Source organism: Lepisosteus platostomus, chromosome 4 (assembly GCF_059453375.1).
Source record: "Lepisosteus platostomus isolate fLepPlt1 chromosome 4, fLepPlt1.hap1, whole genome shotgun sequence".
In the NCBI taxonomy this organism is placed as follows: domain Eukaryota; kingdom Metazoa; phylum Chordata; class Actinopteri; order Semionotiformes; family Lepisosteidae; genus Lepisosteus; species Lepisosteus platostomus.
Genome location: NC_142614.1, coordinates 17991044 through 18016601, shown reverse-complemented (window position 1 = coordinate 18016601; position 25558 = coordinate 17991044). Strand labels below are relative to the sequence as shown.

At 37.0% G+C, this 25558-nt stretch overlaps 2 protein-coding genes and 1 long non-coding RNA gene across 3 annotated transcripts; all 3 read right to left on the bottom strand.

The window, feature by feature from the left end:
* Positions 1-3495: 3495 nt before the first annotated feature.
* Positions 3496-7395, bottom strand: LOC148672839 (uncharacterized). The gene is made up of 3 exons (XM_088628802.1): positions 7201-7395; positions 6606-6674; positions 3496-6022 (listed from the first exon to the last, which is right to left on the bottom strand). The coding sequence occupies exons 2-3, from the start codon at positions 6657-6659 to the stop codon at positions 3770-3772; spliced, it is 2307 nt and encodes a 768-aa protein (XP_088484928.1). The 5' UTR covers positions 6660-6674; positions 7201-7395; the 3' UTR covers positions 3496-3769.
* A 4267-nt stretch (positions 7396-11662) lies between these two features.
* On the bottom strand, positions 11663-16686 carry LOC148672838 (uncharacterized). Its single transcript, XM_088628801.1, has 4 exons — positions 16552-16686; positions 16369-16439; positions 16219-16263; positions 11663-14032 (listed from the first exon to the last, which is right to left on the bottom strand). Exons 1-4 carry the CDS (start codon positions 16568-16570, stop codon positions 12227-12229), a joined length of 1941 nt encoding a protein of 646 aa, XP_088484927.1. The 5' UTR covers positions 16571-16686; the 3' UTR covers positions 11663-12226.
* A 3893-nt stretch (positions 16687-20579) lies between these two features.
* On the bottom strand, positions 20580-23427 carry LOC148672837 (uncharacterized). Its single transcript, XR_015935884.1, has 4 exons — positions 23367-23427; positions 21965-22032; positions 21826-21870; positions 20580-21020 (listed from the first exon to the last, which is right to left on the bottom strand). It is a non-coding gene; the product is annotated as an uncharacterized LOC148672837 (long non-coding RNA).
* Positions 23428-25558: the final 2131 nt, after the last annotated feature.

The window sequence follows — 25558 nt, the reverse complement described above, 5'->3', positions numbered from 1 at the left end:
ATAGTTCTTAATATGTTAAAACTGGTTCTTATGTCCTGAAGCTTTGTTTTTAAAAGATTTTGTTATAATTAGCCTTTGATCAGTGTGTAATTAAATTCTTTTTTCAACCGCAAAGAAACAACTGCCTTTTGTTGGTATTTGGCATTTCAACATGTTTTTATAATACAAGGATTCCTTGTGGTTTAGATTTGACATAGGCACGTGTCTGTACGAAAGATTTGACAGATAATATCTCTAAATTGCTACTAATAAAACTAAAATGTTTCAGAGTAGCCACAAAACACAAAGGAAAACATATCTGTAAAGATATTTAAACTTAAAAATGTATTGATTAATGTACATATATTGTGAAATGTATAGTATTTAAAGCATAGCATATATAGAATTATATCAGTTGTACATAAAGGAATCATCACCCTTTATCTGAGAGAATTTAACCTGCTAAGGAATTTAGTTTTATAAGCAGTATTTAATTACACTTTTAACCAACAGCAGTTTTTTTTTGCAGTTTATTCCCCAAAATTATAGGTGAGTCAAAGTTCAGAAAGAGAATATTAATGCTTATACAGTATTTACAACCCCAAAGAAACCTACTGTATGTCTAGCTTTCTTAGACACATATGTTGGCACTTTGTTTCTGAATTTGAATTCTTCCCCGAAAACTCACAGCTGAAAACATAACCACATAAGAAAGGTACCAAACCAGAGGAGGCCATTCAGCCCACCAAGCCCGTTTGGTAGTTAGTAGTTAATGGAGTCAAGAATCTTATCAACTGCTTCTTCAAAGAAGCAAGAGTATCAGCCTGAAAGTCCATGTTGATCGCTGTAGCTCAGCATTGTTAGTGTGAGCCTAGATTGTAACACTGGTGAACAGTCACCAGGACTTCCTAATTGTATGGTAGCAGACAACTGGTTGAGTGCCACCAGAGTAGAGTTGGGATTAGTGGATGAGGGTTGTCTTGGCCTTGTGAGCATATGAAGACAGTGATGTCAATGAAAGATATGCCACATCTCCAATCAGCTCTATCTCTCAAGTACGGGTGCTACAGAGCTCGCACCATGTAAAGTGATGAAGGTTTCAGTAGGTGGGCATGTGGGAAGAGGACATTTGTGTCTCTCTTCACTCAAACAGACATATGAGTTTTTGACAAAGTTCCTTGTTTTAAACAACTTGTGATTCAAATTTGTTTGGGTGTATGAAAAAAAGTAATTTGTAATTAGAAATTTATTTTAAAAGCTATCAATTCTAAATGTGCTGCCTGCAGGCTGTGCTGCAGCATTTTTTGTGGTTCCTATTCCAAGAAAATACTAAACCACTGAAAAGTGATGTATGGGTATCTTTTGCAAACTATTGTCAATAACTAAGAATACCGGTATCCAATAAACAAAAACTAGGGAATAATTGTAAATTGTTTAATTCCAAGTAACTGTGGTTATCCACAAAAATGTTGTGCTGTGATGTGTGCTTATTACTTACTAGACATGTTGTAGCTGGATCTGTTTGCAGCAATTAAATCTTTGTGCAAAGATTTTCCAAGAATGGAAGTTTCTAATTGATTCATAATATTGAAAAGCAGTTCAACCTAAATATCTAAAAAAAAGATTTGAACATAAAATGTAATATTATTTTTACTATCTCTGTCAAGCAAAAGATTCATGCATTTATAACATCAAGGCTTGATTTCTCCAGCTCTTTACCTATGGGCTCTCAACAAGTTGCAATATGTTCAAAACTCTGCAGCTAGATTATGAATTCTCACCAGACCCTGGCAGCATAGCACTACACTTAAGTCTCTACATTGGTTGCCTATAATGTCACATATTCAATATTAGATCTTGTGGCTGACTTTCAAGGCTCTCAACAATCTGGCTCCATCAAAAATCTCTGAACTCCTCTATGTTCACACTCCCCTATGAAGGCTCTTTTCTGTCAGGCCTGTTCCACTACTCACTGTCCCCAGGACTAAATCACGGACTGTTGATGACCCTGCCTAATCTGTCACTGCTTCACAGTTATGCAATTATCTTCCTGAGACTCTACAAGAGAAAACTTCTTTAACTGTCTTCAACTTCTAAACTTAAAACTTGCTTTTTCACCAAGGCCTACGTCTTATTGCCAATGTCTATAAAAACCTGTATGCTTGTTTTTTTATTCACGATGTACAGTGTTCTAAGGATTGTAAAGGTGCTTAATAAATAAAAGTTACTATTATTTATTATTATGGTTATCATATGTAGTCATATAAATATATGCAGTGAAGAAGGGACCATGAATCTCATGTAACTAACTTTTCTTAAAAAATGAGGCACAAAAATGTATTCCATTAAAATTTGATATACTGTACTATAGTTCTTTCCTTAAATTCCACGGATTAGACAGCAGGCCAAGCACAAACTAAGAGGGTAAAAACTGTCTTCTCTTATATCTTTAGGCCTATGGTAGCCCCAGAAAATATAATATATAGGCTTCTGGGCAATTATGCATTCTTCTTTGTGTTAAGAAGTTGAGCCATCGATGGCCAACACCAAATCACAACATTTCTTTGCATTGATTTGTGCAAAACGTAGAGTCACATTCATTAAGGCTATTAAAAACATCCATTGCTGGACATCTCACACCTCACTCATCTTGTCTCTGATCTTGTTAACTACGGTACAGAAAGACATAAATTGTTATAGTTGTTTATGCCATTTGTACATATGATCATAATTTCAAAATGGTATTTCTTCAGGAACTCCAGTTTTTCTCCTTCCTTCCCGGGACATGTTATCTACTGTAGGTTGATTTGTGTCTAAAGCGTCAGTGTGCATGTGCGCCTTGTGATAGACTGGAGTCCCTTCTAGTATGTAATCAGCTTGCATCCTGTGCTTCGGGGATAGAGCTCAGCTTGTCAAAACTCTTACCAGGAAATACCAACTTTCTGAAAGTTGAAGAAAAGATGTTTGCAAATAATTCTTCTCATCTGACTTGTACTTTTTACTATTTTTTCATGAGAAGATTTTAACTAATTGGTGAAGGAACCTAACCTACAACTAAAAGACAATCTCACATTAACATCCTCTCTGCCTTGAAAGTTTCTGAGTATCTGAAGCATAATTTTGGAAAGCAGTACCTGGGATATGGTTAAAGCTAATTTTGGTTGGCTAATTGACCTACGTGTGGCTTCTGGTGGCTGGGCAAGGGCTACAGGATCCATATTAACAAATTGATTCCCTAGAAAATTGTTAAAGTTCTGTGTTTTCAAATGATTTTCTTATTTAGTTATAATGTCTATATTAAAATATTTAAATTTAACAACAGTTTCTGCAACTTCTAAACATATTGAAGACAACAATTCTTAAAAAGTGGATTGGATCATGGATTAGAACATTTTAAAAGATTGACAATGCGTGTTATGCAGTCCTATTAACTTGAATGAATTAAATGTTAATACAAGTTACACATGAATTATTACATTTAATTTCTATTTGAAAAAAAAATTCACAAAAGAAACACACTTTTGAAAATATTTATGGGTTGTATTTCAGAGTTGTATTTCAAGTATTTAAATACATGTTTCTCAGCTGGTTGTCATCTTGTTTCATTTCATTTACAAAACGGAAATATAATCATATATTATAGAGCAATACAATTCAACACAGTTCACAATGTTTTCTCGTATATATATATAAAGACAGAGAAATGTGCTTAAGCAGGAGGAGAGGCAATAGAAGCTCTGATGCACAAATTCATACTGCCATATTCAAAAACTGTCCATGTGCTGTCCTTTCAGCTCCTAGAATGTGAAACCTGCAGGGGTCTTCCTGTGGAGAATAGTCTAACAAATCGACTTGTGATTGGGGAGAAGAGTGTCTTAGGTCCCTTGCCACCTTCATTCCCTCCACCATTCCCACCTCCATTCCCTCCACCGTTCCCTCCACCGTTCCCACCTCCATTCCCTCCTCCATTCCCTCCGTCATTCCCTCCTCCATTCCCTCCACCGTTCCCACCTCCATTCCCACCTCCATTCCCTCCACCATTCCCACCTCCATTCCCTCCACCGTTCCCACCTCCATTCCCTCCACCATTCCCTGCTCCATTCCCACCTCCATTCCCTGCTCCATTCCCACCTCCATTCCCTCCACCATTCCCACCTCCATTCCCTGCTCCATTCCCTCCTCCATTCCTTCTTCCATTACCTCCACCATGACCTCCTCCATTCCCTCCTCCATAGCCATTTCCTTTACCACTCCCTCCTCCACTGTCACCAACACTATATCCTCTGCCATAAATTGGTGTGTATCCCCCTCCATACCCTGCTCCTCCATATTCAAAACCACCAATTTGCTGAACTTCAAATTCGGAGTCGCCATCTGGGAAAATGAAAATAGGAGGTGGGGGCACCTGAGGAGCCACGGCAGGCTGTTTAGCTGGGCTGCTGCCAGACATAGCTTGATCTACATTAGAGTCCGTGGGGGACGAGAAGATAAAGATAGAAGGGGGTGGGGCTGGGGCTGGAACTGGAACCGAGCCTGCTCCTGGGGATGGACCTCCAGATGACGTTTGCATACCCCCACCTGCAGACCCTAGACTGGGACCTGGGATTATTGGGGCAGGAGGAGGGAATATGAATATCGGAGGAATGGGAGGTGAAGGGGCTGTTGCCACAGAGCCTGTTCCTCCTGCCGCACTTGGAGGTTTAGGTGTTTGGGAAGAAGGTTCTTCTTCAGCTGGAGCTGGAGGGGGAAATATGAAAATGGGTGGACCAGGGGCAGGGGCAGGGGCAGGGCCAGGGGCAGGGGGAGGTGGAGGGGCAGGGAATGGTGCAGGGGCTGTTGGAACAGGTGCTACACCTGCTCCTCCAGCAGCAGGTCCGCTTGGAAAAGCGGGAGGGGGTCGTTGTGGAGGAACAGGAGGTGGGAAGATAAACACTGGAGCAGTACCCTGAGGTGGCATCGGTCCTTGATCTTGTTTAGGAGCAGGGCTGGGGCTAAGGTTTTGAGATAAGCCTCCACTCTCTCCATTGGCTGATCCTGCTCCTGCTGGTTGTTCACCAGGTGGGAAAATTAGGATGACTGGAGGTGATGGAGATGGGAGCTGCTGAACAGGTAAAGATGCTGCACCGTTTGAAGGACCACGATTGGGTGAGGTTATAATGGGGAAAACAAAAACTGGAGGAGGTGGGAAAGGGCCATAACCATAACCAAGTCTGCCTCCCCCATTCTCTGCCCTAGGAAGGCCAGCACTCTCTCCTCTACTGAAACCATTAGGAGGGGCACCACCTGTACCCCTGTCCTGAGGAGGGCCACCATTTCTGGCACCTGGACGTCCAGCTCCCGTTCCTGAAATCCCACTCCCAGCAGCTGGACGCACACCCCCATTAACTGCACTTCCATCACTGCCACCACCACCTGGACCCCTATTTGCACTATTGCCTCCTGTTCTGCCTCCCCTACGGGCCAAAAGGATGATTGCAGGTGGCGGAGCTGGGGCAGGTGCTGGGGCTTTGGACAGAACTATGATCTGTGGGCCCCTTTGGACTGGTATAGGGGGGGCAGCAAGGGGAGGAGCAGGAGTAGGAGAGAGAGCCTGCCTCGGTGCAGACAGGGGTGCCTGTCCTGCTGATGCTCCTGAGGCAGGGGGTGATATGAAAATCACGGGAGGGATGGCCAGGGTTGGGGCTGGAGCTGGACTAGCAGCAGGGCCTCCAGTGATGATCACTGGGGGAACAGCTGGTGCAGGGGCTTGGGGAGAAGGGGAGGGCCTGGCAAATATGACTGTAGGAGTGGCAGGTCCAGGGGCCTGGGGAGCATGTGGAGGCCCAGCAATTATAATTGGGGGCACTGCTGGTGCAGGAGCTCGGGGAGCAGTGGGGAGCCTGGCGAATATTATTGGAGGCACATCTGGACCAGCAGCTGAGGGAACAGGGGGGGATCCAGGTAATATTATTTGTGGGTACAGCCTGACATAAGTGGGGGCTGCATATCCTTCCGACAAAGACTGAGCTCGGTGCTTTTGAGTTTGGCCTCTTCGTTGTGTAAGCTGAAAACAACCAAGGAAAGGTCCACTTCAGAAATTAGTGCACATGGCTGTGATTCAATGATAGAGAAGAAAATGGATCTATAAAATTAGCTGTAGAAAAAATTACATACCGTATAGATACCACATGCCTTCAACTATATGTATATGTGGGTTGAGCCCTTTCAGTTATGAAGTAATAATATTCAATATATATTCAGAATAACATTGCTGTTTTAAATTAACTACTGAACTTTGATATTATATTATTAAACATTAATTCACACAAATTGTATACATCAGTGTTGTGCACAATAGTTCCAAAATCTAAATCTAAAATTCCAGGAATTAGATAGATTCAACATTCCTGTTCATGCTTTTCAATAAATCGCTTACATGTTCTATTCAAATAAATGTTACATAACTAATTATCCTTCTAAACAATATTATAATATTATCGTTTTTCATAAAATACAAGTAAACAGAATATTTGATCAAAGAAGTTAAAAACTTTATGATATTGTTATTATTTTATATGTTTATTAAAATATATTATCTGTTTAAAATGAATATCTTAAAATATTGTAGGCCTCACAGAAATACTTACAAGGGCATTATGTACTGAGCCAAAGAAACACAGGCAGAGAACAGCAAACATCATGGTTTATTGGCAAACCTATAATTAATTAAAATTAAAAGTATTGATATTAAATAATCAACAGGTGGGAAAACCACAATCACATTATTGAAATTAAAGTCATATTTTTAAAACTGCAATTCTGTCTGAATATCTATCTAAAGTTTTAGTTATTTAATTCAATCCAATTAAATAACTAAAAAATGCAATGCACAATTTATGTTTAATCGTTTAAATAATTTGCTGTCATTTTACCACTGAAAAAGTCAGTTTTTATGCTCAATGTGATTAGAACAATCATAATCAAAATCTAAAATATAGAGTAAACATCTTGTTTTAACAACTATTATCTTTTTACAGTATATGTTCTATTAAATTATTATTGTTTATTTTGTATTTTGTATATGTATATTTTTTCTTTATTGCATTTGCATTTATTACATTTAATCTAGTTATGCTAAAAGCAGCAGGGCTGAAACTATTGAAATAAAGCATCTGGGTTGCTTTGATAAATTGAGTGCAGTAAGACACAAAATACAGGAAAATGCCAAAAATGTGGCCTTACCTTTTACTGCTGCTTGAAGGTTAATTTTACATTTGAGGAATGTCTAGTGACAATGACAAACAAGTTGCTTGCCGTCTCCTCTCTTCTGATCTGCAAATAGTCAAATAGCTGATGTATTTAAACCATAACAACAAGCCTTAATAACCAATCAATTCCCCTCAGGTTCAAACCTTGGTCTTTAAAAATTTTACTCTTTCCCAAAGCATCATTTCTATTTAACCATCTATGATCTAATATTGTGTTTAATTGCAAGAGCCTTAATTTGATCTTGATCTCCATATTCACCTGAGGGCATCCAGCTACAGAAAAGAATGCTTTTGAAAAGTTATGAAATCATTTCTGTGTATGTACCTGCCTCATGCTATTATTCGATATTAGGCACAGTCATAATATCATGCACCTTTAAATAAACACATTAACTAATTTGTGCTACAAGAAGAGGCAAAGAATACTGAAAAAAACTAAATCCTTCCTCCCGGCGGCTGTCAGGGTGTATAACCCTGCCCTAGGCTAGGACTGTTAGCCCTTTATCTGCTCATCTATGGACAGCATGTTGCACTCATGTACCTTTTGGACACTGCATTGATATACTGTGGTACTTTCAATCTATTTATACCTATGCACATTTTGCCAAACTCTATTTTATTTTGTATTGCTGTACTTATTTAAATTTTAGTCTATTCTGATGTCTGTCATGCTTGTCTTGGGCTGGGTTGCTGTAACACCTCAATGTCCCTTCGGGATCAATAAAGTCTTATCAATCTATCTAAAGCAGCTTATTGCAATATCTGACCATTCTCAGGTTTTCCGAAATTCCATACTAATATTCACTCCAATTTCAAGTGTGCCGCAGTCGACCAGTCCGCTAGAATGTAATTTGTAATCCTCACTGAGTAAAGACCTAGAAAGCAAACACTTAATTCATACTTAGTTCAGGTCATTAAGAATTCAGTATAGAATGAAAACCAGAAGACCAGAACATCTTTCCTATTCAGATCACCAAATGATGGACTAAATTAACTTTTTTTACTTGAAAGAAACCAGGGATTTAGCTTTAACAAATTTTAAATGACAGTTGTAGTAAGTACATTATTTTGTCAGTGCAACAGTAAAAATCCTTTTCTTGTATTCTCAGCTCCATCAATTGGTTCTTAGCATATTTGTTCACTGCCAAATTAACCTCTCCATGTAAGGGGAAGTTTCATATTGGAATGTACGTTTTTTATTGGCTTCTTCTGCAAAGTTAAAGATTTTTAAAATGGAGGACCCTTATTCAGAATTATCATGCTAAAGATAAATATGGTTATGTAATCTGTAAATGTGATTAAAGATGTAACTGGGGCACTTGATGAGAGTCTAACAAGCTCAGACATAATCAAATAATGTACTCTTCCTGGACAGATACCCAGAATCCATCCCAGGACACTGGAACTACAGACAGCAGTGCTAATTCCCCCCAATAAAGTGATACAGTATGTAGATACCAGTCAGCCTATCTAGTTTCAGCAGAGTGAATTGGGTAGAATCAGGTGATTGGGTAGAATCAGCTCATATGACACAAGGTACTATGATGTTGCCAATCTTGGGCAAAAGCTATAACCAGCACTATATCAAAATTTGCTGTATATACTTTATCTATTTCCACTATATCAAATTTGATATCAAATTCACTATATCAAACTTAACATCGCTATATCAAATTTCTGTGTAAGTCAACACTGTGCAACATGGGACTTTTCAAATCCTTAATGCAGTGAAAAGAAAATGCAAATATACCTCATGATCCAGAAATACATGAAAAAGGAAAATCAACATGTGTTGGGAAAACTGGAAAGCAAACACTAGTGATTGTTTTCTTTATGACTTGCTTATTACAGCCACACACATCTGATTCAGAACTTTAGTCTTTGCCTTTTATCTTCTCCATTCTGTAGGTGTACAACCCCTCTCACTCTCCCCCTCCCTTTTGTTCTGCCAGACTTTCTGTACCCTCTCTGTATTCCTGCACTTCCAGAACCTGTTCATGTCTCATTCTTTGCCCTTCTTTATAGCAGTGGAATGATGTGCCCACAGTGATCAAAACTCTTCAATCCCTGACCACATTTCAGTGCCTGCTCAAGAACATGTGTTTAGACAGCACCTGTGGGCTCTCAGATCTTAGTTGCATTCCTGAGTAACTCAGTAGCATAGTTGCTCTTAGAGTCACTGACTCTCAGGCCAGTATTGTGGTCTGCTGGTTTCTCCTGTTCACTGTAAACATGGAGGGAATGACACCAGGCTGCATTTGTTGCTGCACAGTGTCCACACTGTCTGTGTACTAGGGGCTACTAGCTTGTACTTCCCTTGTTTTTTATTCTGTAAGCTTGATGTAAGTACATACTGTAATTGTGACTGTTCATTTTGTATGTATTAAAGACATTTCATACCTGTACTGAAAGTCACTTTGGATAAGGGGATATGATAAGAAAAGGATGACAGCAGCAATCATTTTTGAAACATTTCTTGATCTAGGTTATCAGATACATCACAATCACTCGTACCATTAACCAAAATATTTTGGTTGATGAAGTTTTGATAAATTTCCAGATCAATATCAGTCATAATCTACTTGTACTTAATAGGTGAAACAAAGACATGGATGTTTGATCTGTTGCACAAAACAGAGGAAAAATTAATTCAGCCTACCTTAGCTGAATGAAGAGCGCATAATTACTCATCTTGCATTTTAAACTTAAAGTTAATAGTGATCCCTGCACATTTTCTATTCCAGTTCTTCAAAATCTGTTACTTTTAAGAACATCTTTAAGCAAACTTCAAAGATATTGTGTTAAAAACATAAATACATCTTTCTGTATTGTATTCTTTTGCTGGTGAGAATAGTTATCAGACTTTTAGGGTTTGGTCATTGCTTGTGTCAACAACAGTACTTAGACTGTAGACTATAGTTTATTAGTTATGCAGTATAAAAATGCACATACAGTAGCTTCTCAAAAAAGCAAAATTGATTGAGCAAAATGATAGTTAATCTGTAAAAACTGACTTTAGTCATTAAGCAGTTAAATGATGTGACATTTAGGAAGTGGAAGTTACTAGTAGCATTTGACTCTGTGTTTTTTTGTCAAATTGAGCCTGGAAACACCATGACTGTTTGAAAGTTGAATGGGGGTTTGAACAGTGCATACCAACAACAACCCAGAAGGATTACCAAGGTCATTCTTCTTCATATAGTATACACTATCTGCAATACTAGCAATTCTATTACTTTTTTCTATGCATTGCATCTTAATGATGTACTGTGTATCAGAGATATCCAATCCTTGTCCTGGAGGGACACTGCATGAGCAAATTTTACTTACAGCTCAGGTCTTAATGAGCTAAAGCAGCTGGTTACTAGTTTAAATGGACCAATGTTAATGTTGGGTCAGCATTGCTTTTTGTTTCAGTGTGTGTCCATAAACAAAAGCATCTCATTTCACTTACAGTACATTGTTGATTCACTTTAGTTCTTGAATTGCAACATGTAAGCTTGTATTAGATTCAGGAAAGCCTTCATACAATCACTTTAAAATGTCTGTAATGTATAACCAGTACTTTTCTAAACCTTAAACAACAATTGAAATTCTATTGCTGAAAACATATTTCTATACGTATTACTAATGATAATAAGTTAAAATAATTGTATATAGTGTCATGATAAAATGGAATTTTGCAATTAGGTAGAATTTACATTAATATACAATATAAAGAACACACCATTTCTGCTCTGACTTGCATTTCTCAATGTTACTCCAGTACTCATCCACAAACAACATGGGCCATTTTGGCACAAGAACTACCATCACATGTATTGCTTTAAAAAAACTCAGAAGCTATCACTTCTTCTCTTTCAGTAGTAGTGTAAGTAAAGACTTTGCACTGTAGTAATATTTTATTGCCAAAGCTTTGTTTCGTGAGTTATGTTTTACATTCACTAGAACTTATTGTTATTGTCTATGAAACCTCTTTTTTCTTTGCAAATCCAAACATGTCCTATGGTAAACCAAATCCAGACTTATGAATAATTGTGAGTTCCTGACAGTGTAATTATAAGGAATGCCACAGAAAAACACAACAAAAGAGATTTAGTATTGTATTCAATACTATTTATAATTTATTTCTACTTCAACTTGCGATCTTTTAATAAACTGGTCTTTTAGTTAAATGAAAATTAGATTCTTTAGATAAAACAGCACCAATGTTTTTTTTTCTACATATTTATACTTGACGTCATGGCTGATGTGTTGACATTTATGATAGTGAAAGTCTGTTAACTTAAAATATATTTTTTCATAGTTAAGCCTTCATTTACTACAATATGACAATGTCTAATGTAAAGTCTGGTATATTTAACACATACTCTGTATGAGGAATACATTCTACCTAACTGGATCAGTTCCAACACAAAGGCAAATAACTGGGGGAATATTGTTATTTACATTTTATTTTTAACACTTCAGAAGACTTTGTTAGCAAATACATTAACAAATAAATGTCTTTTACACAGAGTGGTGTCAAAAGAAACACAAAGGCACAGAGTTCCAGCTATGAAACAGCAAATAATTTCATTGCAAGAAAATTTGGTTTAAGCCTGAGTTCCTTGAGAATTATTATATTATCCGAAAAGTTCACATTTCTGCATTTTCTGTATTCAACATACTCTATGTTTTTAATAGTGAGGTAATTACATTTAATAAGGTGATTTTAAATTTTAGGAATAAAATGGAATATATGCATAGATATGCATAGTTTTCAAGAGTAGCAAAGATAAAAAAAATTACTTTTGGTGATGTGGAAATACAATTAGTGTCTTCTTTATCAATACTTTTTTCAAATAGTTATTCATTAACAAAATATAGAAGAAACATGCATAGCTCTGTGTTTATTGCTGAAGTCACATTATTATGAGTTGGTGTTAAAGTAGGTGAGTACATGAATATGTTGAAAATCACTTTCCTGTGGCTCTCTCAATGGTCTTTTATCACTTTACTTATCCCTTTTGCACTATTGTGCTTCTGGGTGATCTGCTTCCCTGACTGGACCTTTGCACGTTGGGTCTGTAGGAAGATGACTGTCCCACAGTTCCTCTCCTGTCACTGCTGGTAGATTTGGGAGCTTTCTGGAAGCCGATGGGGATAACATCATATCCACCATTTACTGGTTGTCCTTTGCCATCAGGGATAATGAAGATAGTAGGACTGGAGGGATCAGCTGGAGGAGAAGGGGGATAAGGACCTTGTCCAGCTAAATCATCAGCAATGGGGAAGATGAAAACTGGGGGAGCTACAGGCCCGTATCCACCCCCAGCACCTCCAAATCCGCCACCTCCCCCATTGCCTCCTCCCCCACCCCCGTATCCACCAGCTCCTCCACCATTTCTCCCACCCCCATATCCTCCTCCCCCATTCCCATATCCTCCACCGCCTCCATTCCCATATCCACTAGATCCTCCACCATTTCTGCCACCTCCACTTCCTCCACCCCCATTTCCACCTCCACCAGGACCTGCACCATTTCTCCCACCTCCATTTAACCCACTCAAATATCCACCCCCACCACCACCTCCCCCATTGCCCCCACCCCCATTTCCTCCCCCATATCCACCTCCATTCCCATATCCACCAGCTCCTCCACCATTTCCTCCCCCATATCCTACTCCATTCATGTATCCACCAGCTACTCCACCGTTTCTCCCACCCCCATTCCCATTTCCTCCACCACCTTTTCCTCCACCCCCACCGCCATTGCCATTGTCTCCCCGCCCACCCCCTCCGTTTCCTCCATCTCCGAACACAAGTCCTCCATCCTCTCCAAAGTAGATGTCATCCCCCACCCCTGGCATAAAGATGACCGGTGGGGAGGGTTGCGGAGCAGGATCTGGAGGACTGGAAATGATTATGATGGGTGGTTGAAATGGGTCTTGAGGTCCGGGGCCTGGCTTTGGAGCTGGGCCTGGTGATGGTCCAGGTGCCGGGCCTGGTCCTGGGCCTGGTGCTGGACCTGGTGCTGGGCCTGGTGCTGGTCCTGGGCCTGGGCCAGAACTAGGATCTTCTGAGTCACCAAACCCTGGCAAGACAATAATGGGGGGTAGGACTGGGAACTGGGGTGGTGGGGCAGGGGGAGAGCGGACAATAATGGGTGGCAGTGGGGGAGCAGGCGCAGGGGCAGGTGGAGGTGCAGGAACAATGATGGGAGGCAGTGGGGGTGCTGGAGGAGGCGGTGGCGGTTGGGCAGGTGGGCGAACAATAATGGGAGGAAGAGGAGGACCTGGTGGAGGCGAAGGGGCTGGAGGGCGAATGATGATGGGTGGCAGAGGAGGACCTGGTGGAGGCGAAGGGGCTGGAGGGCGAATGATGATGGGTGGCAGAGGAGGACCTGGTGGAGGCGAAGGGGCTGGAGGTCGAATGATGATGGGTGGCAGAGGAGGAAAGGGAGGAGGGTGAGGGGCAGGAGCAGGAACAATAATGGGGGGCAGCTGGGGAACTGGAGGAGGAGGGGCAGGAGCGCGAATGATGATGGGGGGCAGCCGGGGTGCTGGTGGAGGAGGGGCAGGTGGGGAAATGATAATGGGAGGTAACCGGGGAGGAGGGGGGGGAGGGGCAGGCTGCCGAATTATGATGGGAGGAAAGCGGGGAGCAGGCGGTGGAGGAGGGATGGGAGGGCGAACTATAAGTGGGGGTACAGGAGCGTGACCAAGAGCAGAAGCTTGTGACCTGTAGACTGGATATCGGACAGGGTAGGGAAAAGCACTTCGGACAGGCTTTGTCAACCTTCCTTGTGCAAATCCTCCCATAGACTGCAAATAAAACACACGAAAAAACAAGATTAATTCTGCTGCTAATCAGTTGTGATCCACAAGTTCTTTGCTCTCTGTTATGAAAAAGAATGGTCATTGTGCAGTACAGTTGTCAAGATTTAGCTGTGGAAACAGGAGAGTTGCATCCTTACAGAATTTTAGAAAGAACTTCATAATAATCATGCACAGATAAAACAGAAATAAATAACAAATATGCATCAAATTAATCAAAGTTCTTTCATCACTTGGTGATGAATCATTTTCAGCTTGAGCTTACAAGTAAATATGGATTGGAGACCCCAGAAAATATGTTGGCTTAAGAACCACGTCAAGGGCCTAGTTATGCAAATAACTTTATACTGTGTCTCAACTTTTAATAGGAGGGCAAGTTAATTTATTGACAAAATAATTGTTTTTATATAGATGGTCATTCAGATAAATATAATCCTAAATCAATCAAAATATTTTCCTATTGTTTTGTTTTCAGATTGTACTTAACCTCAGACAAATCTATACTATAGTCTCTTGAGGCACTATTTTAACAGTGAGCAGGGTCATTGCATATTTTTGTGAAATGGAATTTCAGGAGGGATGAAGGCAACCAAGTTATTTTCTAAAGCCAACAGTTTTAAATCATATTTCCCAATGTTAGTTCTCCAAAACTATAGATATCACATACAGTAAATCCATCTCTTTCTATATTTCGTCTCCTGCATCCTCTACCCCATCTCCACCTGTGCAGCTGCCCCTTGGTCAATCCTCTGCAGGGGTCCAAGCCTCCTCGTCCTGTGGGTGGCCCTTAACCAAGATGGTTAAGCCAATACCATACCTAAATACCCAATAAAGAATCTCAAGCATCTGATTCTTGGGTGTTGTTATTCCTTGTAGAACATAATTACATCAGCTTTAACAGGCAAAAAGTAATCTAAATAAAATTGCAGCATTGTGCATCCTTGCTGAACTGTAAGAAATTAGATGGCATGCCCAAAATATGCATCCATAAGAAAATAAGAAAGATTTCTATTGAAAGGAGGCCACACGGCCTGTCTGACTCATTTGGTTGCCAGTAGCTAACTGATCTGAAGGACTCATCCAGCTGTTTCTTGAAGGAAGACAGGATATCAAGACATCAGTTAAAGGTGGGACTTCACCCTGGATGGTTTAATGGGCACCATTCCATTGCAGGACGCAGACAGGGAAAATTTAGAAACTCCTGTTAACTCCGTCAGTATGTCTCTGGGAGGTGGTGCAAGCCTATGTTTTTGGAGAAACTCATGCTAACATAGGTAAAACATGCAAAACCCGTACAGAAGACACCCTAGTTCTGGAATCGAACCCAGGACCCTGCTCTAATCATCAACTATTTTCCCACCTCATATGCCTAATGTATCCAAAACAATGTTGAAAGAGACAGCTGCAATGCAATGGTTTTTAACACTAAGTTAAAATGTCAAGATGTTTTTTTTGCCAAAATAATCAAAATATCCTCAACGAAAGTTACAAAAGTCTTTAGATGGTTATGCTGTAGTTTTTATTGTAAAACTGCATTTTTGATTTTGACACACAAGTTAAACGCAATTAGAAAACACTGAAATCCCATTTTATTTTTTTTAACTTTGTAACATATGTACAGTATGTACTGCAATATTTTAAATAAGCTCATGATACTTCAACAACTTTCCAATGTGTTTGGTGTAGGTCTATCTTAGTCGAGATAATTTAATTTCAGACCAAATATTGAAGTTGCCAAAAATGAACTCATACAAAAAAAAGTTTAATGCCATCTTAAAAAGGAGTAATGAATCCGAGACCTGGATTTTGATGCTTGTACTCTATTCCATAAAAATGATTTGATTTATTATACTGATTTATATTTTGCAAATTTTGGTTGCTTAAAAAAATTTTCAATTGATTGGGATCTAATAATTATTGTGACATCCACAACATCACCCTTAAAAAACACTTCTAAGTTTGTGAAGTTATGAATTGGTTATATTTCCATCATATACATTTGTACTCTATATGTATTGTAACATTACAAAGATGCACATTTATTTTGCTCTGTTTAATACAGTATTTTAAAGGAACAATTGTTAATCCCTTGTTTGACTTATAAATAACAATCTAATTGTATCTTCTTTCTTTAATAAGGAGTTATTAAAAACATTAGTTATTCTTATTCTTACCTCAAAGCTTGAAGATCTAGCTTTACGAGAATGTTTCTCAGAGACCTAAAATCAACAACCAACAATCAATAACAGTAGATAAAGTGAGAATCATCATATCAAACGTGTCTCCTCAAAGTAATATTCAGGTAAACTGTAATCCTTACTTACAGGAACAGAGTTGCTGAAGCTCACCAGGAACAAAAAAGTGAGCAAGAGCGACTTCATTTTGAAGCCACTTCCTAAAACAAAACATTGGTAAATTATTGCAGCATTAAAAATGAACAAGTCATAAGCTCTGCATGGACATTCCACTCCTTTTTCTAAAGAAGGAGCAAGGATGAACGACTTTACCTCTTTCAGGATGCTCCATTGCTGGCAGTGCCTGATTTGGCAGACCCTTAAAGTATTGACAGCATGATACGTGTCTCAGTTGAAACTCCTGCAGGTCTCTGCTCCAATCCTGTCACTGCTGTTTAAATATGATCTTAATTGTGCGCTAACCAATCAGCAGTAAAGGAGAAACCTCTATGAATTTAATGGGGGCTTTTACACCAAATAAGCATGCAAGCACATTTTTTTCAGACACAACTATGATGTAATAACCCAGTTATTTGCTGAAAAGAAAAGAAAACTAAAAATCTACGCATGTACAGTACATTTTGGCATGCTTTTTGATGATTCACGTTTACAAGTTATGGTTTGTCAGTTTCTCAATAAGCAAAACATCTTTGTGAGCCAAATCAGTACAAATGTCAATATTTGATCTTTGGAAACAATAACAAGGTGGTAATTATCCTTACCTTTTCCTTTTATGCACTCTGGCATCTTCTTCTTTTTTGTCCACATGCTCAATGAAAAACAATTAAAATAATACTTTATTAGAGGCTATATTTATAGGTGAATATTATATAAACCAGAAATAAAATATGTATAAAAAACAGACAATATTCTGCATATATTCATTACTATTCATGTGTACCTGCAGTAATACCTTTTGTGCATAAGGAATGACCAGATTGGGTGTGTTTGCAACATACATTGGGCAAACTCAGCAGAAACCCAACACAAATTAGAGGCAACTTTGAATATTTTTTAATTTACAAAGGAGGAACTAAAGATTGATTATGCAGATACAAATATAGGAATGGGGGTTTTATGTGTATGTTTAATAAAACACTGTTGTTAAATTGACTTTTGACTTCACCACAGCAAAATCATTCAGGTGTATTTAATAATTCCTTGTACAATTTAATTGGTCTGAGGGAGGTGGTTATGCTAATAAGTAGTCATTTAAAGTAATTATTTTTTGCTGACTGTAGATTTAGATGATTCGCAAATATAGATATGTTAAAAGAAGCAGATGTTATAGCACAACATAATTATGCTTTGTAGAAAAGTATTTGCTTTAGATAGAGATAATCTTCACAGACCACGAAACTGAAAGAATCCTTCTAAAAATGAAAACATTTCTAAATGCGTTTTTCATTTCTTCAAGGCATACAGTTTACTACAGTATGCTGAATTTCAAAACTACAAGACATGTTGTATAGTTTCTATATGAATGTTAGTAAACCTGCACTATTTCTTTGCATAGTAATTGTTTATAATGAAAGCATGTGAAAGCAAATCCTAAAATGACATGCCTTTCCAACCATCGTAAAACAGATGTAAACAGACTCAATTGAAGAGACAAAGGATGGCATTTTCGTTGTTTTTAACTGCACACTTTAATCATATGCCTAAGTAATGAATACAGTGTGTATATGTCTGTTGTTATTTTGTTTACCTCTTTGTTTTTTGTCAAGTATTTCAGCAGAAGAATGGACTCAGTGCTGGATAGGTATAATTTCCTTGTAAAATAAACACTTGAGCACCTAGGATTATGGAAACACTTGCACGTAATCCAGACATGTGTCATTTAATTGTCTTACATAATGGAATACAAGGCAAGCAGTGTACACTTAATTATATGTGGTACATAGAAGAAAAAAACAGATTTGGGTTATAGCTGATATATGTTGTGACCTTTGCAATGACTTTATTTTTTTCTTCTAGCATTCAAATTCTCTTTCAGAGATCAAAGTTTTCACTTTCCAATATACAATAAATACATGTAAGTTTTAAACAGTACAGTAAAAAAAATGTTACATACAGTAGTTGTCATAATTATAAGCAAAACACATTAATCATTCATGCAGTTGCTGTTTTATTACACATTTTAATCATTATTCTTACTACTAAATGTGTGCAGGCATTCATTTTTTTAGTTTAATTAGATTTTGTAGTTGTTTGCATACATGTCTATAGAAACAATACAACACTTGAAAAAACCTTTATAACGCTGAGACAAAAATATTATTTCACCACATATTTGATTTAGTACTTGTTTTCATCTTGTTTGCATACTTTTACATGAAACCAAATTTTGTTGGCATTGAGTGCAATGATTTTTTAGCCTTTGTCCTTTTTAGAATCGTTCCCTGCTGAGTGGAATTTGAAATGTTTTCAGAATGTTGAGCTTCTTAGGTACCCAGTCTTCCGTCAGGATCATCCACGATATCCGGGTCAGGAAATCTCAATGGACAATCCAGCTGCTTTGTCTTTTTACTCTGCTGTACTTGTCATGACTGTGTGCTTGGACTTTAGCTGCCCTGAGATGTTAATCTTTTGTTTATAATTATATCTTTAGTACATGCTATAGTATTGTTTTTATTGTCAAGTGTTTTTTTTTAGTCAGTAAAATATCTTTGTTTCTTGCTGCTGCTAGTGAACAACACTTTAGCAGGGTTTGGTTTTCAGCTAAAGAGCAGCATTTCTTCCATGCCTAAAGGCTCATATAAACCACATGAGCCCATATAAAGTACAGCTATAGTATCTTCAGATCTGGATGAATATGCTCATTTTAATTATAAAATCACCATCTGTAGTTAAATGTTAAAGCTCAGTAATTCTTGAATGAATAATTCTCAGTGTAAGACATCTTCTGACAACCTGTCTAATCTGAAATTCTACACAGTGTTACCAAGTCTCAGAAGAAAATCAAAACAAGCCTAACACCTTTCAAAGTTAGGAGAGGCCTCTCCCTTTTCCCTGTATTTGAAATTTGTATTCTGCTTTGGAAAATACAGATCAATGTTATTTAACGAATAACACCATTCTGGCATAGAGTTATAAGGTTTGTCTTTGTGTATTGTATGGGCTTTATTGTGTATATAAAAATAAATAAAAAAAATATGAATATTTCATATTAACATAGTCCATGTTAGAGGTGGCATAAGAAACATGAGATGTGTCACAAAACATGAGAGAAAAACTTAATCATTTGACATCTTAATGAGACTGAACAGCATTATTTTGCACTTTTGTCTGTATATGTCACAGTTGTTGCATCTCCTGGTTTCAATTGAAAGAAAGCTGTTGAATTGGACGCTCTTGCATGTCATTTAAGAAAGTATTACTGGAAAATTGCACCCATATGTAATAAGGTGACAAAAGTAACTGTACAACAACAATCATTATTCATTAATGTTACATGGATAATTATTGTGAATTTTATAGAAGTATATAAAACATCTGATATGGTATAATTAATTTTTCTGAATGCTTTTGAAAATGTGCCTCATTATAGATCAATTCTGTACTTGCTGCCACTAGGCATTCAAGGAGATCCATGTGTTTGGATTGGTTAGTGGATAAAAAACAACAAATGTGGATAAAGGGTGATTATCACCCATTTCAATCTGGGGGCTGTAATTAGAGGATCACTACAGGAATCTGTATATGGATATGTTTGTGGATAACTGTTCTAACTAATGTATAATGAACAATGAGTCTGAAATTACCCTGTACCTTTTTAGGGCTTCAGTTAAATGCAAAACCACATAATGCACACACAGTGAGAAGCTACCGTTCATTGTTCATCATACATGGGTAGGCATTTTCCTCTTCTAGTGAAATTTGAGCTGTTATTTATTTATGCCATATTGTTCTTTAGCAGAGGAATTTACATGAATTAACTTATAGTCCATGCAAGTTTTGGAATCACATGATGAATGACAAACCTCATGTTCTATGTGCCAATATTAAGAGCATTAAGTTTTGGAACTCGGAAGCACAACAACCTGATATGTATGTGGAAGGGTAAAAACAAGGTTTTAAAAGAAACCGTATAAAGGAATTAGCTGTATGAAATGTGACACTATACAATTTGAGTTGCATGCACACTATCCAATGTGATCAGGTATTATTGAAGAGATTTAAATTCACACTGAATTGCAGAAGAACTAGGAAGATGTTTCTTAAATAGTCATGTGTTATTCCTGTGCTATTGTTGTCAAATCAATTAGGAATTTGTGTACAGTATTAGAAATTGTTAACCATTTAGGTATAAAAACAACATATATTTGTCTTTTTTGACAGACTAGTACAGTATTTATATTCCTTTAACCTTCACCAATGATACAATTTCTAATGTTTTCATTAGTGGATTAGAGAGGTTGTACTGGTTGAATGGGAGTTTGTTTGGGATAAATTCTTGGAAAGAGGTAAACTGGAGCGAAAGGAGCAGTACTGCCTGGGCCGGTTGAAGGTGGGACTGGCTGGGGAGAGGCGGGGTCTGGTGCAGGCTGGTCCGGCTGGATAATTATAATGGGAGGCAAGGGCTCTGGAACTGAAGGAGCCATAGGAGCAGGTAAGAGGATTATTGGAGGGGGAAGTGGCTGAGAAGGAAGAGAAATCGGAAATCTTGGAACTGGAAATGGAATTGGAAAGGGATATCTTGAGAAAGTCTGCATCATCCTTGGCATCATGAATCCAAAATCCTATGTAAGAACAAACATCTGGTTAAAAAATCAGCATCTTGATTTTTCACATTTCCTGAGATCCTTAAAGTAATAGACAGAGACTGTGTAGAATAATTAGTTATAAAAAAAAAATCTACAAATTTGAGCAAGGTGTCCAAAAGGGAGAAAAAAACTAATTTAGTTGAGAAAACCTGGAACTGTTATTTTAAACCAGTTCAGAATCAGGGTATTTTGTTGTGCTGGACAATTCAGGACCATTGACTTTAAGTGGCTGAATCTGGCTTTCTTTTGAAAATAATTTTAATAAAATATTTAACTGCAACGCAAATCTTTCAACCTAATAAAATGACAAAATTACAATCACTTCGGCATTACCCCACATATGTGATCTCTATTTTGAGCCAATCATATACAGTAGGGAGAATAGTTCATGTCATCATAGGATTACCATATATACCAAGACAACACCTGGAGCACCATCAAGTGCTTTGGTTTAAGAAGGCGCAGTAAGACCTGCTTGCACTTTTAATCATAGTCTAAGACCTCAATGTCTTGAGTCATTTATGTAAAGAAATCGTTCATACACAAGTGCTAAAATAATACAATAAGCTCCAATAAATACACAGTCATACCAAATACAGTAAACATTATCCCAGTGATGAAAAGAGATGGCATTATGCTAAATAAAATTATGCTGAGTATAATTATCTTGAAAAGAATTGTAATTTAATGGATCGTTACAGTATAACCCTGGTGAAATATTTTCTTTACATCAGAACATGAAATGACAGGACTTTAATCTTACAGCAAATCTATTTCTTACCTCATAACTGATAGATCTGGCTTTTCTCTCATGCATTTGATTCACCTAAATCACCACACAAATAAGTAAGTTTAAAAAGTGTGAGTGTAAGATGTCAGTATTTAAGACATTGATATCATGTAGTGTTTCAGGTACTTACAGGAGCAGCTAGACAAGAGCTTAAAAGACCCAACACCAAGATTATGTTCTTCATATCTTAATCTCCTCCTGTAAAAATACATTGTTTTTTGGTATTCTGTTTTCTTGTTGTAATAATAATTCAAGATGGTTTTCTTATAACTGAGGGTCCCAGTGAGCATTTCATTAAAAGCCTCATCAAAAGATATATGATATTAGTAAACTGTAATGATGTTATAATATCATAACTCATTAAATACTGAGAACTAAGCCAATACTGTATTGAATTCAACTTCAACTGTAATGAATGCAAGTAATACAATTACTGTACTTAAGATTGTAAATAGAGAACCCCCCTTACAAAGTTGATTAGGTTACAGATAAAGACATGTGTACTACTGACAGCTGATAGAAGAAGAATCCACCAGGAGGTAGACTTTTAAAAATGCAATCACTTTCCTGAGAATTTGCAACATGTATCTCAATGCAAACCAACAGTGCTCACAAATGCAAACTCTTATACAGTCTTATTACACGTGGCAAATTAAAGAATAACCTTTGACACCTGTCTGAGTGCTGTCTGATTCCCAGCAAGTAATAGTGACTTTGCCAACACATTAATTCTATTTTCTTAGAATTGCTCACTACCAGACTTCTTTTGAGGTTACAAGATGAATTACCAATGATTATTACAATGTGAGAGAGAATGATCTCTTCATGGGTGGTTATGACACTATAGTTAATGGTGGATTTAATAACCTGTTTCCTTCCATTTATGAATTGATGAATATATGAGCCTAATTCAACATTAGCATTATATTATCTCTAATCATTGTTATATAATAAGAATAAACATATTATTTATGTACTGCATTTGTTTAATCTAACCCTAGACTGGTAACATAAAAAGTATATTTGCTAAAATTACATCAAACAGGGTGTCATGAAACCAGACTGCTTTTGCTGTAATTAACAACATTTTTATCTAATGAAATGAAAACTATTAAATACAAGTATATTTTAAAAACAGCATTAGGGTGGATTTCTGCATCATTCAATTAGCTGTATATTTATCTGATTTGGGGGATGAGGGTTTAACAAATCTGAAAAAATGTGATTACCCTTACTTTAAAATCATATTCATCTCTTTGGAAAATGTTGACTGATTTCAGCAAGTATATTAAAAAAGAACTTCATATGCAATTTAAATTCAAACACAATACGTAGAATTACTCATAGAAAAAAAACACTTCAAAAATAGAAAAGGTTTTTTTAAAAAAAACAAAGCTTTCAACTGCTATGATATAAATATTAAACAGAAAAGACACAAAAAAGACAAAATCAGTCCAAAGAGTAAAATTCCTAATAATGCAATAATAACAAAATAGTAAATAAATGATAAACATTTTAATAAAACCCCTTACCTTTCAATTAATGAGAATGCTGTGTCAGTTTTCTATCTTCAGACTCTGGTTTTGTCTAAAAACAGCTGACTTGCTTGATATGAATGCTTACTCTGTATTATGTTATCCAATCAGAATCACTTTTTATCATGGATATGCTAATGGAATGGAATGCTAATGGGTTGCTAAATAATAGCACCCCATTCTAGGGTGTGTTCAGATTTTTTTTCTTACTTTATATAAATTACAGCTCCTAAATGCAGATTATAAATTCATGTTACCAGAATTCTGGGACATAATGTGTTGCTACTAGTGTCATTACTTCAAGGCTGCTTCCTAGATGGGTTGCCAGTCCATCGCTGGGCTCACAGACACACTCACACATGAGAAAATCTCCAGACACCCATTGACCCAGCTAGTGTGTCTTGTGTGATGGGAGGAAACCACTACTCATGCAGTCATGCGAACATGCAGAGAACATGCACATGTCACACAGAAGGTGTTTCACTCCAGAATCAAACCCAGGAGGCAAGAGTTATAAGGCCTCAGCACTAAGTGCCATACCATCATTCCACTTTCTGTATTCTAAAACTTTCATACTAGAATAATTACAAAACCTTCTCCAAAATTTTAAGTGTCTGCTTGTCTAGAAACAAAAGTGATGTGCCCACATAAACACCTAAGGCTTTTTAAAGCTGTAGAAAGGATTTGGCTAATGTGCTAATCAGATGTGAGCAAATCATTTTCATCTCTAGAAAATTGAGTAATGTGTCAAACACCCTCATCTCATTTGGAAACCTTCCAATATTCTTTAAAAATCTTCCCAATGCTCTTAAAAGATATTAAGAATCTTTCATTTATATAGATGTAACACTTTATCTAGAATGTGAATCTTTTGTGGCAGAAGGCCACAGTAATGATATGATAAAATATGTTTTTAATTATAAATTGCAGGAACTCATACAAGTGAATTTATTTCAATTTGTGTTCAAAATGTTAAAAACAGTTCTGTGAAATTGTAGATGAATTCATATTCAAATTGGAATTTGAACATAATGAGCAAATAGCAATTTAGACTTCCACAGGTTCTTGTCATTGTTTGTAATACATTCTCTTAAAATGGGTGCAGGACAGTTATGGAAAAAAATAGGCAATGCTTGTATGCTTTGTAGTAAATTGCCGGGTCTTATCTTGTCTCATGATCACAATGATCACAATGCTTGAGATAAATTAAACTGTAGTGATTGTAATATTCTACTACTAAATTTTTCTCAACTACTTTTTTGTCAGTAAACCTTCATTCTTCCTGTAGATTTCTCTAGATGTACTTGTGTGAAAATCTTTAATTATTTAAAAACATAAAATTGTAGATAGTTTTACAGTAACTTGAGATTACCTTACAAACAAATGACCTTATTTATTCAACTTGTACTTTCTTTTCGTGTTATTTACTGTTATTTTTATAATGTGACCATAGATGTTTAAAAAGCAAAAGACATACTGATGTTATAAATAATTTTTAGGAGTTATATACAGTAATGTATATGCACAAATACAGTATATGAGGGTGTTGTCATCTCCCAGGCCTAACTCAAAATAACTCAAAAACCAAGCATAACTCATACTGTCTTACAAAAACTTTAATCTCCAATCATTGCTCTTTACTGAAGTGTAAGAAATGCTGAACTCTACCTATTTCTGAAACATGCTAGATTCTTGCATGTAAAATATATGCAAATTAATATTGTGTTCCTTTTTTAAAACAGAGAATATGGCAGTAGTAATGGGAAAATAATGTCTCTACCTCTCAGCATATTGTAAAATTACTAGTGTCCAGCCAGTTTGAGTAACTGTTTTCCTCTTAATTGTGATTCAAAATGTAATTAAAAAGTAACAGAAGAGAATCTAAAAAAACATTTTTTTTTAGGATAAGTCCAAGACAACTATATTACAGTGATCTAATGCAAAATGAATATACACTGATTAAATATTCCAAACACATCTCATCCTTTAATACTAGTGCTAATGCTTTGTACCTACTTTTCTTGTCATGATATTCATATTATCCTCTTTAAAAGAGTTTCTGAATTTGATAACTGCATTGCTGATGTTTAGGGGACAACCTGATTTCTTGGTAACCTTGTTCAGACAGAAAACTGGCACATTTCATTTAATTAGACCACTACAGAGCTACAGAGAAGCACACAACTGCG